General features: G+C 33.9%; 3 protein-coding genes across 4 annotated transcripts; 2 read left to right on the top strand and 1 right to left on the bottom strand.

Annotated features, from left to right (window-relative positions):
• Positions 1-4,050: 4,050 nt before the first annotated feature.
• LOC112712552 (tetratricopeptide repeat domain-containing protein PYG7, chloroplastic) lies at positions 4,051-7,219 on the bottom strand. Of its 2 annotated transcripts, none has more exons than XM_025765466.3 (6): positions 7,005-7,219; positions 6,655-6,745; positions 6,409-6,469; positions 5,221-5,504; positions 4,850-4,996; positions 4,051-4,685 (listed from the first exon to the last, which is right to left on the bottom strand). In XM_025765466.3, the coding sequence occupies exons 1-6, from the start codon at positions 7,202-7,204 to the stop codon at positions 4,389-4,391; spliced, it is 1,080 nt and encodes a 359-aa protein (XP_025621251.1). In that variant the 5' UTR covers positions 7,205-7,219; the 3' UTR covers positions 4,051-4,388. The 2 variants fall into 2 exon arrangements, with proteins under 2 accessions (XP_025621251.1, XP_025621252.1); XM_025765467.3 differs by having other exon boundaries at positions 6,409-6,473; positions 7,005-7,184.
• Positions 7,220-7,293: 74 nt separating this feature from the next.
• Positions 7,294-10,892, top strand: LOC112712551 (dihydrolipoyllysine-residue acetyltransferase component 5 of pyruvate dehydrogenase complex, chloroplastic). Its single transcript, XM_025765465.3, has 6 exons — positions 7,294-8,372; positions 9,016-9,207; positions 9,304-9,391; positions 10,099-10,169; positions 10,260-10,343; positions 10,468-10,892. Exons 1-6 carry the CDS (start codon positions 7,497-7,499, stop codon positions 10,570-10,572), a joined length of 1,416 nt encoding a protein of 471 aa, XP_025621250.1. The 5' UTR covers positions 7,294-7,496; the 3' UTR covers positions 10,573-10,892.
• Positions 10,893-11,588: 696 nt separating this feature from the next.
• Positions 11,589-12,035, top strand: LOC112712553 (uncharacterized). The gene has a single exon (XM_072202209.1). It carries the CDS (start codon positions 11,589-11,591, stop codon positions 12,033-12,035), a length of 447 nt encoding a protein of 148 aa, XP_072058310.1.
• Positions 12,036-12,560: the final 525 nt, after the last annotated feature.

Here is a 12,560-nt window from a genome sequence, read left to right as displayed (position 1 = left end):
AGTTGATCATACTAATAATTTCATTTAGTTTTGGAATTTTCCTAAAATAATATGGATTATCAAATAAAAATCTTGGCTATATATATACATAATGACTAAAGTTGAAACATTTGAAAACTTTTGAAAATTTCTGTAGCTAAAATTAATATTTTGAACTTATTCTGGAAAGACTTATTCAAGTATGATGAAGACTTGATCTCCAGTTTTATATGAAATAATAAGAAACCATTTCATGTGTGATGAGCCTTCACTTGCACAAGTCAATCCAAACATTTTCTTTTTTTTTCTCTTTAATTTTGTTGAGATAGAAATAGGAGAATGAAGAGCAAAAATTATAGGTTTAAATGTGTGGATATAGAAACAAGAATGATTAATTTAAAAATTTAAATATTTTTCACCAATGAATATAGTGATGACTGAAAACTTTTAAACCATACATTTACAATTTATGTGGAATCTGTTGAAAAAGTTTAGCACATCACATTCATAAGTGAGTGAGGGAATTCATGAAAATGATAGAACATGAATTGCTATATTATTATTATTTTGCCTGGATTATTAGTGTCCAGTTATGAGAGGAAAAGACATACAAAATAAATTTAATGCAAATAATTAAAATTAACATATTATTATATTTTTATTATTGGTACTTTTGGCAGAACCATGTCATATTGTCATCCCTTCATATTGATAATAAAGCGGTGTATGAAAAAAATGTGGTAAACAATTTGTGTGTTTTTTTTAAGGTTTTAAAAAATTAAACTAGTGATCGAATGGATAGAATTAAATATTTAAAAATTTAATTAAAATTGAATCGGATATAATAAGATAATATATTTATATATAAAATTATATAATTTTAAAAAATATTTTTTATTTTATTATTTTAAATTAATTAACTGTTAAAAAAAATAATCGTTTCGACTAATTAATTGATTAATTTTGTTTACTTTTTGACCAATTCAGAATTCACTGCTTATAGATTTTTTATCGATCTGGTTCTGGGAATCATGATTTTCTCACAACTTTACACTATTATGACAGTAGTAAGCTACATTTAGGTCTAATTTAGAAAAATAGTTTAATTAAGTTTTTTTTGAAAAAATAGTTTAAATAATAAATAATTATATTAAAAATAGTTTATAAATAAATTATTATTTGTTTGAATTTTTAATTCTAAAATTATTTACTTTATAAAAATGTGATAAAAAGTAGTAGTATTACGAAAGAAATTATTTTTTAAACTTTTTTATAAGCTCCTAAATAGTTTTTTAAAAAACCGCAATTTAATTTTAAAAATTATACCAAATATTAATACTACTATTTTTTATAAATCAAAACTTAAAAAAATTAATTTTAAATTTTTCCAAACAGGCAACGAATTTGCCTTATGCATCAACCATTTCTTATCTTCTTTTATTTATTTTTTTTTATTATTATTATTATTATTATTATTATTATGAAAGTGTAATAACTAATTGGGTAGCTAGGACAAAATAGGGGCCCAAATCCAGAACATGCTCAACAAACATAGACTGCAATGATTTCTCAAACAATGATATAAGCAATGACGAAATGGAAAGAGGTGATAAAAGAATCACTTTATCCTTGAAAATGACCATTTAATATTATGTATTTATTTAATAAAAGAAATAGAAGAGAGGAAATAGAATGTGGTGGGAGCTACTGTGATGACTACTCGAGCTGCCTTCTTTTGATTTTTCAATGTACTTTTTGGTGTTTAAATATAAATTAATTTAAATTAAACTATTAGTTCAAATCAATTTAAATAAAAAATTGATTAAAATTCCATTAATTTATATTTATTTGGATTATATTTTTAGCAAATTGTTTGGATTGGATTAAATTTCGAAGTTACTTCTCAAATTGGATTTAATCTAATTTAATTTAAATTACATAATATAATATAATATAATATTATTTTTATTATTATTTTTAAAATTTTATTTATAATATGTTTAATTTGTTATTATATTGTTATTTTATTCATGTATTATTATTTAATAAATATTTTATGAATTTAAAAATAAATTTATTAATTTTATTTTATTTTAGCCAACCTATAATTTTATTTTTATTGTTATGTTATTGTTGATTTTTTAATATATTATTAAAACTTGTTATGTTATTATTTTAATGTTGAGACTTGTTATGTATATTTATTCTTTTTTAATTTATAAAATCGTAAATCCAATCCAATTCAAATTGATTAAAATTGAATTGGATTGTCTAAAAAAATATCCAATCCAAACTACAAATAAAATTAATGTTCGAATTGAATGGATTTTTTATTCAAAATCGATCTAAATCGCACTACGAATCCCCCTAATTCTCCTTATCAATAAAGTAGAAGATTGTAATTTATTTTTATTTTTTCAAAATTCTCACGTGCGCATTCTTTTTCTCCTTTTAATTGAGGTTTATTTGGATCCAGAAATAAATTCGATAAATGAATTCGATATGTTTTTGTTGATGATTGAGTTTATTTATCGAATTCATTTCTGGATCTAAATGAACCTCAATTAAACTAAGAAATGAACCGAAATTATAAGAAATAAAAAATTTGGTCACTACTTATCAGTAGCATCAAGTGAAACTCAATTAGTATACAAATAAATCGAAATAAATTAAAAAATAAACCTAAATTATTTAATAATAGTATCAAAGAAAATCAGAACTAATAAAGATGTTTGTAAAATGTTGATGTTATTAGTGATAATAATAACGAAAAAAAAAGAAAAAAAGACAACAACATTGGGGAAAAAGAAGAAACCTGCTAATGCGAATTTAAAAGAAAAAAAAAGAAAAAAAGAAGAAGAAGGAAACCAAAAAGGAGAAAAAGAAAGAGACGCGTGATTTGAACTTTTTGTCATGTTCATGCATATTTCAAAAGTATGCAATGGCCGTAAAAACTTTTTAAAAAACAGTAACTCTACATTGGCTTCATCATATTTTTCTTCTTCCTTTTTTAAACTTTTTTGGTTGGGTGAGGTGGGAGTAGTAAAGAGCGAGGAGTAGGCAAGTTGGTCTCAAGCCTCAACCCAAATCCGCTATCCTCTACCTCCCAACAAACATAATGAAGAGATTTTGGCCAAAATTATTGGCCCTTTAAGCACTCCATTAATAATGGCTGGCTACTGAATTCCGATGGCAGCTTGACAAAATGGTTTAGTAGTAGTTTATGAGTCCCATCAGAATTATTCAAATTTCTAAAATGGTGAAATATACATTTCACGTTAACTCAAGGTTCAGAAAAGGGTCAGCATCAATGTATGCAACCTAACCTAATAATTACATCAATGGTTGTTTTCACAATTAAACTCAAGGTCTAGAAAAGCATCGCATCCAAAAGGTATAATGTATGCAACCTAACCTAATAATTACATCAGTGGTTGTTTTTATGATTTGAAATTGTAACCTTGTTTTCATGATTAAACTCAGGGTCCAGAGAAGGGTCGAAATCATAACCTTGTTTTCATGATTAAACTCAAGGTCCAGAGAAGGGTCGCATCCAAAAAGTATAATGTATGCAACCTAACTTAATCATTACATGAGCGGTTGTTTTTATATTTGAAATCGTAACCTTGAAATCGCATAGAGACAACTCAACAGTTGTTTTTATATTTGAAATCGTAACCTTGAAATCGCATAGAGACAACTCAACCGTGACTAATTCTTAATACCGTCAGAATTTACCTTTGAATGCATAAAGAATTGACCATAAAACATAAAACTTGTTGCATATATGTCACCCATTAAATTCAAAACATGATACTTAAACAACCAAAGCATCTACCATTTATATTAAGATTCTGCCATGTGAAGACCATGTTTGGACTCTTGAAGGTTCAGAATCACTGACGGGGACCACTCCCTTGCAAGAAAGGGAAATGGTGCCATGAACGCATTGAAAGTAGCTCCAAGCTTAAAGATGTGGCAGTAAACTGAAAACAGAAACCTCTTAAGTGGCAAACCAATTTAATAGTAGATTTTTTATCCTTGTCACTCGCATAATCTTATTACCAAAAATTTGACTAATAAATTGAAGCTTTTATTTCCAGAACATGAAAGCAGATGAATTCTAAGAAGGAAAGAAAACTCAACTCTATCTTTAAACATTGAACAATAGTTACATCACCATCTATCTGGCTCTCTCTAATCCACACACAAATAGAGAAAGGCACAACACAGCAACCATCTGTTCTGAGGGAAATAACCAAAAATTTCTCCCAACACACCAAATTAATAAAACTTCATATAATAAACAATTTATTTATATTTCAAGGTGTGATAAGCTCCCTCATCAAACCTCAAGTAAGTTACTGAAAGCTGTGTTAAAAAGTCTTCCATATATGTAGTGTTGAGTATCAACAATAGCATTCTTTATTTCTCTTTGGACTTGACAGGAACCCTTTGTACATTTCAACGCGGTCCTTCAAAGCGTCTCTTCTGGGCCGAGCAATCTTGTTGTTAGGATCAAATAGCAGGACTTCTTCAAATGCCTTAAGAGCAGCCTTATATTCTTTTTTGTTCTCAAAGGCATCCCCAAGATTGTTCCATGCTGTGACATAGCCTGGTTGAAGCTTTACAGCCATCTCAAACTGAGCAATTCCTTTGTCAACCTTCCCATCACGGACGTAGCTGACACCAAGAGCATTGTACACCTACATTTGTGGATGAGTTGCCAAACAAGTCATATAATTGTTGTTTATACCAGAACAATATATAGAATACCATCATTCTGCTATTTTCGAATTAAATTTAAAATTTGCCGTTTATGTTTTAACCTTGTTAGCAATCAAACAAGTATATATAAAATTCATCCAACCTGCGCAAGATCTTGCTTATCCCCATCCCATTTCTCAATTGCTTGAAGCAGAAACTTGGTGGCAGCTGGATAAAACTTCCTCCGCAGCATCACTGCACCAAGTTCAAAAAGCTCAGTTGCACTGGCATCACCACTTCGTACTTGCTCCTGGGGCAATGGGAGAAAATGATAAAGGAAACAATTATCACAACAAATAGTTCCAAGTAACTTGTGCATAACCTTTGATTATGGCGCAAAAGACAAAATCAGAAAACCAGTTGAACATGTAAAAACCAGGGTTAAACGTATTTCAAGGAGGTTAATACTATATGTTTAGTTCAAGAGAAAACCAATATTAAGTACTGCCAGAAGAAATAAGCACAGGTTCAAACCTGCAACTCTTTGGCAGAAAGGTCAAGTTCTCTGCGAACAAGAACTTGGCGAATCACAAAGTAAGTCCCAACCCCTAGCAAACCCAATAATGATACCAAGTATAATAGTTGGATGCTTAAATCAAATAACTCTCCAACTTCATATATCTGATTCATCTTCATTGAGTCACTTGCATATGAAAGACCAGGAGAAACCACTGATAAAGTCTGCCCAAACAAGAATGTATAAACCAATTTAGATAACAATCCCCCATCTTCAAGATCCTCTGTTGTAAAGTCATTCACTGAAAATCAACCAAGAAAAGATTAAGCAGGGTAATGTCTCAAGTGACTGTGGAATTCAACAACAACATTGAAAATTTTGAATTAGCTGGCATTTGCACAAATGTTGAAACGAAGTTTGCCACAATACATAAAACTATCAAAAAAGACCATTTTTCATTGGTTTCACCTAATTCTAATTATAAATTTGAACATTCAGAAGAATGAATACAATTAGATTTAATGGCCAAATTGAAATTCCTTGAGTCACCCTAGAGCTATGGTATTAGGTTTGTTATGAACAATAACAAATTATTTAATACATGGAAATTGTTTTTCCCTTTTTACCCAACTTAAACACAGGCCCACCCTTGATTTACAGAATTAGGTGGCTCCAGATGAGTTGGATCTCATAACTGACAATTTTCCAATGACTGTTAACTAAGCTAAGCACATCAGTTAAATATTAATCAGCTAGTCGCTATTTGTTTTTCCAGATAGATTGACCTATTTAATTCATCAATCCAAATAACTGCTATTGGGTTAACTCACACATCCATCTTAAGACCAATGATGAATCATGGGTTGACCCATTTCAATGCTCAGATGATATCTATTAGAATATCGAACTGTTAAGCATCTAAAAAAAGTAGGGAACCACACCTTAAAGCTAGCTATTAAGGAGGAAGAACTCTCCTTAAATACAACATCAAACATTCTATACTACTCGATGTGAGACTTTGGGCACCCCATAATACCCAAGTAACTAACACAAACCCAACAATGCATAACTTCAAAATAAATAAACAACTCAAAGAATAATTCCTGTTTTTGTATAAACTAGAAATGGCACAAACTAATTCCTGATATGCAAAAACATTCATAAATAAGAATATTAAAAGAAGAGAAAAGGTAACTAGGAATTACTCTCAGATTGCTTTGTGACAAGGGTATTATGGGATTCGATTGTCATTTCTCTTTGAAACATCTGTCTTCATCCACAATGGAAGCAAAAAATTAGTATCCAGAGCTTAAAGTTGTGAACATAAAGAATGAACAACAATGAGAAAACTACAAGATTAAACTCAAATTAGACAAATTCTAGCTGATTTTTTCAGAAAACACGAAAATGCTTAGCAGTTTCATGCATTACAACATGTAAACGAAAACAACCTTAAGGACAATGCTGCTCTTCATTGCATCAACCCTGTGTCCATGCAGAGTAGTCAATCCTACCTGCCGAATCCCCGAGGCTTTCATGTTTCTACAAATAATTCCTCAGGTTAATAATCATCTATGCAGAAGAGCAAAACAAACAATGGCATCAAATATTCAAATCTAATACTAACACTAAGGAGGTTAACGAACTGAATATCAAGATAATGAATAGGCACACAGAAAGCATCTAATTTTAACAAGCTACAGAAGAAATTGAAACTAGTGGCAGTACAAATTACAAGACATTGTCCTATGCAAAATTAACGGTAAAATCAGAAAGAGATAAGAGAAAGGGAGTTAGTTACTTGAAGAAGCATTTGCAGCGGAAGGGGCTTGAGCTGAGGGTTAAGGTTTTAGTGGGAAAGAGAGTGGAGAGAGACGAAGGAGGAGTGTAAGAGAGAAGAAGGAAGTGACCGAAACTTGAACCAACCATCTTCTTCTTCTCCTTGGAGCTTCGAAGTTCGCAGGGGTTATCCAACAAGGCTATACCATTCTGCCACGTCATGATTATTTAATGGGCCAATTATTGGGCCTATATAAATATTTAAAAGGTCCAAGTCCAGTGTTAAAAGCCCAACAAAGGAAGCAATAGCTGCTACTAGTGTTTCGTGTAGTACCAAAAACGGGGCACATAACCTTCACCGGTAAGGTGGTTGAAACCTCCGTCTTCTTTCGATGACTTCGAGGAATAACTGAACCACCACAACGCTTTTTTAACGATAATAACAACATTCATTCACATCGCACTCTCTCACTCTCTCTCTCTCTCTCTCTCTCTGCATTGTTCGATTTTCCAAATGGCTCACCTTCTCCACACTCCTTTCATTCCTTCTTCTTCCTCCTCCGCCGCCCTCCGCCGCAGCTCGGCCTCCTCGGGCACTCGTAGGCCTCCAGTGTCTCCCGGCGTGGTCCGCGCCAAGATCCGGGAGATCTTCATGCCGGCACTGAGCTCAACCATGACGGAGGGAAAGATCGTGTCCTGGGTGAAATCCGAGGGCGACAAGCTCTCCAAGGGTGAGAGCGTCGTCGTCGTGGAGTCCGACAAGGCTGACATGGACGTAGAGACCTTCTACGATGGTTACCTCGCCGCCATCATGGTTGACGAGGGCGGTGTCGCCGCCGTCGGAGCTCCCATCGCCCTCCTCGCCGAAAACGAGGACGAGATCGAACAAGCAAAGTCCAAAGCACAGTCACCTTCATCGGCTTCTTCTTCTGCTTCGTCTTCTCCTGCACCTGCAGCTGCGCCAGCAGTGGAGGCTCAATCTGATAAGGCTCCCGTTAAGGCTGCTGCTGCTGCTGCTCCGGCGGTGGCATCCACGCATCCGGCGTCGGAGGGAGGGAAGAGAGTGGTGGCGTCTCCGTATGCGAAGAAGCTTGCGAAGGAGCTGAAGGTGGAGCTTGGGAGGATTGTGGGGACTGGACCTTTGGGCAGGATTGTAGCTAAGGATGTTGAGGCTTTTGCAGCTTCTGGTGCTGCTGCTGCTGCGGCTCCTGCTGCGGCCGCGGCACCGGCGGCTGCGAAGAGTGGTAGTGGGGTTGAATTGGGGAGTGTGGTGCCTTTTACGACAATGCAGAGTGCTGTGAGTAGGAACATGGTGGAGAGTTTGGGTGTTCCTACTTTTAGAGTTGGGTATACTATCACCACTGATGCACTCGATGCTCTCTACAAGAAGGTGAAATTCGATATCCTTTTCCAGAAATTGCATTTGACGAACATGGTTTTCTTTAGTATACTTTTTTTTGGTTTGCATTGTTTGTTTTGAGTTGCTATGTGCTCTGCAATGTTGACATGAATATGACATGTTTAATGCACTGTTTTCCATCATGTTTAGTCTTTCTCTGAAATTTATTGGAAGCTTGGCTTACCTTTAGATACTGCAAAAGAGGGGGGAAAAGATTAGGCATTCAATTACTTGGTGGTATGTCTAAATCTAAATATTGCAGCACTTAGCATATATTGTTAATATTTGTGGAAATGCTTGCAATGATGATATTAGACAGAAAGTTGCTCTGTTATAATTAAAAAATATATATCTTTTCTTTGTTGGCTTAGTTTGCTAATGCATTATTAATCTGTTTGAGTAGATACATGATTTATGTATCTATTTTACTGAAGTCCATATTGTGGTAATGCTTGATGCTACATGGATATCACGTAGATTCTTTTGGAATTTTATTCTGGTCAAATACATAATATAATGCCACTTTGTCAATTTAACTGTTAGTCTGAGTGTCTAGACTTATGGTATGGAACACATTGCATTGTATACTGTTAACATCTGAATATCTGTTTTGATTCAATTTTATAAAATTCAGATCAAGTCAAAGGGAGTTACTATGACAGCATTGCTTGCCAAGGCTACAGCACTTGCTCTGGTTAAACACCCTGTTGTTAACTCTAGTTGTAGAGATGGTAATAGCTTTACGTATAATAGCAGCATCAACATCGCAGTTGCTGTTGCTACTGAAGGCGGACTGATTACTCCAGTGCTTCAGGATGCTGATAAGGTTTTTGATATGCTAATTTTGAGCTTCTTCAAGTTTTCCCTTTTAATATATGATGGAGCTTTGATTGTCAAGGGTTATATTTGATGTATGTTGTAGGTTGACGTCTATACATTGTCAAGAAAGTGGAAGGAGTTGGTTGATAAGGCCCGGGCCAAGCAGCTCCAACCTCATGAGTACAGCACAGGTACAAGACTCAAATATTTATAATTATTTGGGATTTTCTTCAATCCAAGTTGGAGAAGATTGAAAACAGCTTGCAATTGAAAATACTATTTAGGGATTTTTAACCGGTTAACCACATTTTGGATTTTAAATGTACAACCCTAGAAAATAGATATTGAACCAAAGCTTATCCAAATAAGTTAGTATGCTAGATCAATCAAGGCTGTTGAACTTCAGCAAAGATTGACTTCTCTGTCCAATTAATCTCAAAATCTTAGGTCTAACTTTGCTCTGCGTGCAAGATACACATTTATAGACTCTGGGTGCTAATTCTTCATTAAATACAAACTAGGTTGATGTATTTAAAATTGAATATTACACCTACTATCACTTTTTCTGGCCTTCAAATTATCAAATTCAATTTAAGATTTTACCAATCACCTGATGTTGGATTTTAACTTCTCATTTCGCTATTGGATATCATAGAAATTCGTTTCACTACTCTTTGATTTTCTTTACAACAACCTTACGGTGTTGTTCATGTGTCCTTTCTGATATGGACTAAAAACTGCTGATTTGTACAGTTCTGCCTGATAGTCTGTGGTCTTGCATGGAAGCATTATGTTATTTGTCTTAAGAACAGTATATAGTATGCCCCTTGTATGGTCAAAATGCTGACCTTCATTAGGGTTAAATATGTGCTTAGAATCTGACCTTCATATGTGCTAGGTACCTTCACTCTGTCCAACCTTGGAATGTTTGGTGTTGATCGCTTTGATGCTATTCTTCCACCTGGAACTGTGAGTATTCGTACTCTTGGTGACATTTTGTTCGAATTAAATTAATGAGACACTGCATGAATTTGATCATATTCTTGATTCTTTGTGTAGGGAGCCATAATGGCTGTTGGATCATCACAGCCAACTGTTGTGGCTACCAAGGATGGTCGCATTGGCATGAAGAACCAAATGCAGGTATGATAATCCAGACATGGTCTACGACACTAGGACTTGGAGTATGACTTACTTTTTGTCTAAGAAACCAAATCCTGTTCTAGATTTCTATTTTCTTATGATTGAAGGAAATGCAAAATTTCAGGTCAATGTTACAGCAGATCATCGCGTGATATATGGTGCTGATCTGGCTCAATTCTTGCAAACCCTGTCACAAATTATTGAGGACCCCAAGGATCTTACTTTCTAGTCCCATTTTTCTCTTTCCAAATGGTGCATTTTCATAGTAACAAGAAAATTTCCTTTCCTGCTATATTATCAATCGTTGACAAGAAGAAATTGAGAAGTCAATTACTATCCTCGGGATTTTGCAACAGGAGCAGAGTTTTGAATAGGGAAGTTGAGTTGTAGTTTGTTTAGTTGAGAATTTTCAGTCTAATGTACCAATTTTTATTTTCGGTTAAATGCCATCTGATTATAGTTTTTTCTTTCCTGTTTATTACTGTCAAATAATGGCCATCTGTTGTGTACACTTGAAAGTTGAAAATTAATTTTGAATTTCCAGATAAAGTGAGACTAGATATTGAAACTTCATTGTGTGAATGAACAAATGTCTTGGAGGCTAAGTAAGAAGTTCTGAAACAAATGTGTACTCCATGTGAGACCAAAATATAAAGAAATAGTTATTTTACATGATGATTTCGTCCAATGCCAGTAATATATAGAGGGTAAACTGCCTAAATAGATATTCAATAAGCACAATCTGGATCCTGATTTCATCCCTTTTTATTATTATTCCTTTATAATTATGAATTATATCCTGTGGAAACTTTTGTGTCTAATTTCAAGGTCAATCATGCAAACAAGATGTCATGATTTGGTTGATCATGTATATAGTATGTTTTGCTGCCTTATGTTATTCATAGCTCAATTATTATACAACTGTTAATCTAGCAACCAAAGGTATAGAGCTGCTACTAATAGTTTTTCATAGGAAACTAAGAAGATGAGTTGACTTATTAGTGTTGAAGATCTTGCTTGAAAATGTTAGTTGAAGCATATGAAAGTGCATAATTAATTTTGTGGGGAACAAAGACTGTAGGTTGCTTTTGCAGCAGTTGAACTAAAACCATTCCATTACAACAACTACTTGGTCCAAGTCCGCACCAAAAACCTAACCCAAAGAACTCACACACCATTCCAATTATTCCTGATCTCTCTAATATTCACATAAGAGGCCTAATAATAATCATCCTATATCCATTCATGGATACAGAAGACTTCAGCTTCCCTAGAATTTCTGAGAATTGTTCATATCATGGCATTGATTCACCTCCTTTATGGAATCTATCACCAGCAACAGCCTCTCCTAACCCCTACAAAGGAAATTATGATAAAGAACACTGCTTTGAAACAAAGGTAGTGACATCAAATATGGGAGAGAGGGGTGAAGAGGAACAAATGGATTTGTTGTGGGAAGATTTCAATGAGGAGTTGACTTCGACAACGATAGGTTCGGCTTCTGCTGTCTCTTTCTCAACAGAGTTGGTTGAATTCAGGTGCGCCACGGCTTTTACACTTGCCAAGAAGTCGAATGGTGCTCTTGTTCATAGTAGTAAGAATAGGCATGGCATGGTGGTGATCGTGAAGGTCTTAAAGAAGCTCTTCTTCAACAACAACTCTCATGGAAAATCCACAAGGACAGTACTCTGATGAATATCATGTGTGATTTCCTTTCTTTTCTTTATACCATTCTTCTTCTTTTCTTCTTCCTTCCCTTAGCAGTAGTCTAATTCTTCCTCTTCCATGAAATGTATATGTAAACTTCAGTAAATATGATGTTGGTTTGATTTATGGTTGGCCACAATTCCCATAACATGACATAAAATACATGTGCATATTAAGTACTACTAAGAGTAGTTTCAAGATCAGTGGGGAAAAATGTCAATCTATGAGTCCATTGAAGTAACTGCGAAATTGTTTTCTTATTATTTATCAACTTTCATTGCTACCTAATTGTCATCAACCATGAGTTCTTCTGATTTAATTATTTTTGGTCAACTATTTATGATTTTTTATTAGAATGGCATGGCTTTTCACGAAAACTTTTGGACCAACCATCCAAAAACGCATCATTTAGACCCAAGGTACGTTCAATGATGAATGATCTTATTAGTTTTAGTATTGAATATTTCAAGTTTTAGTTTCTAAGTCATTCTTTTCTTTAACATCGAAGAT

The sequence above is a fragment of the Arachis hypogaea genome, chromosome 9, assembly GCF_003086295.3.
Source record: "Arachis hypogaea cultivar Tifrunner chromosome 9, arahy.Tifrunner.gnm2.J5K5, whole genome shotgun sequence".
In the NCBI taxonomy this organism is placed as follows: domain Eukaryota; kingdom Viridiplantae; phylum Streptophyta; class Magnoliopsida; order Fabales; family Fabaceae; genus Arachis; species Arachis hypogaea.
This window is presented reverse-complemented; position numbering and strand designations above follow the sequence as displayed.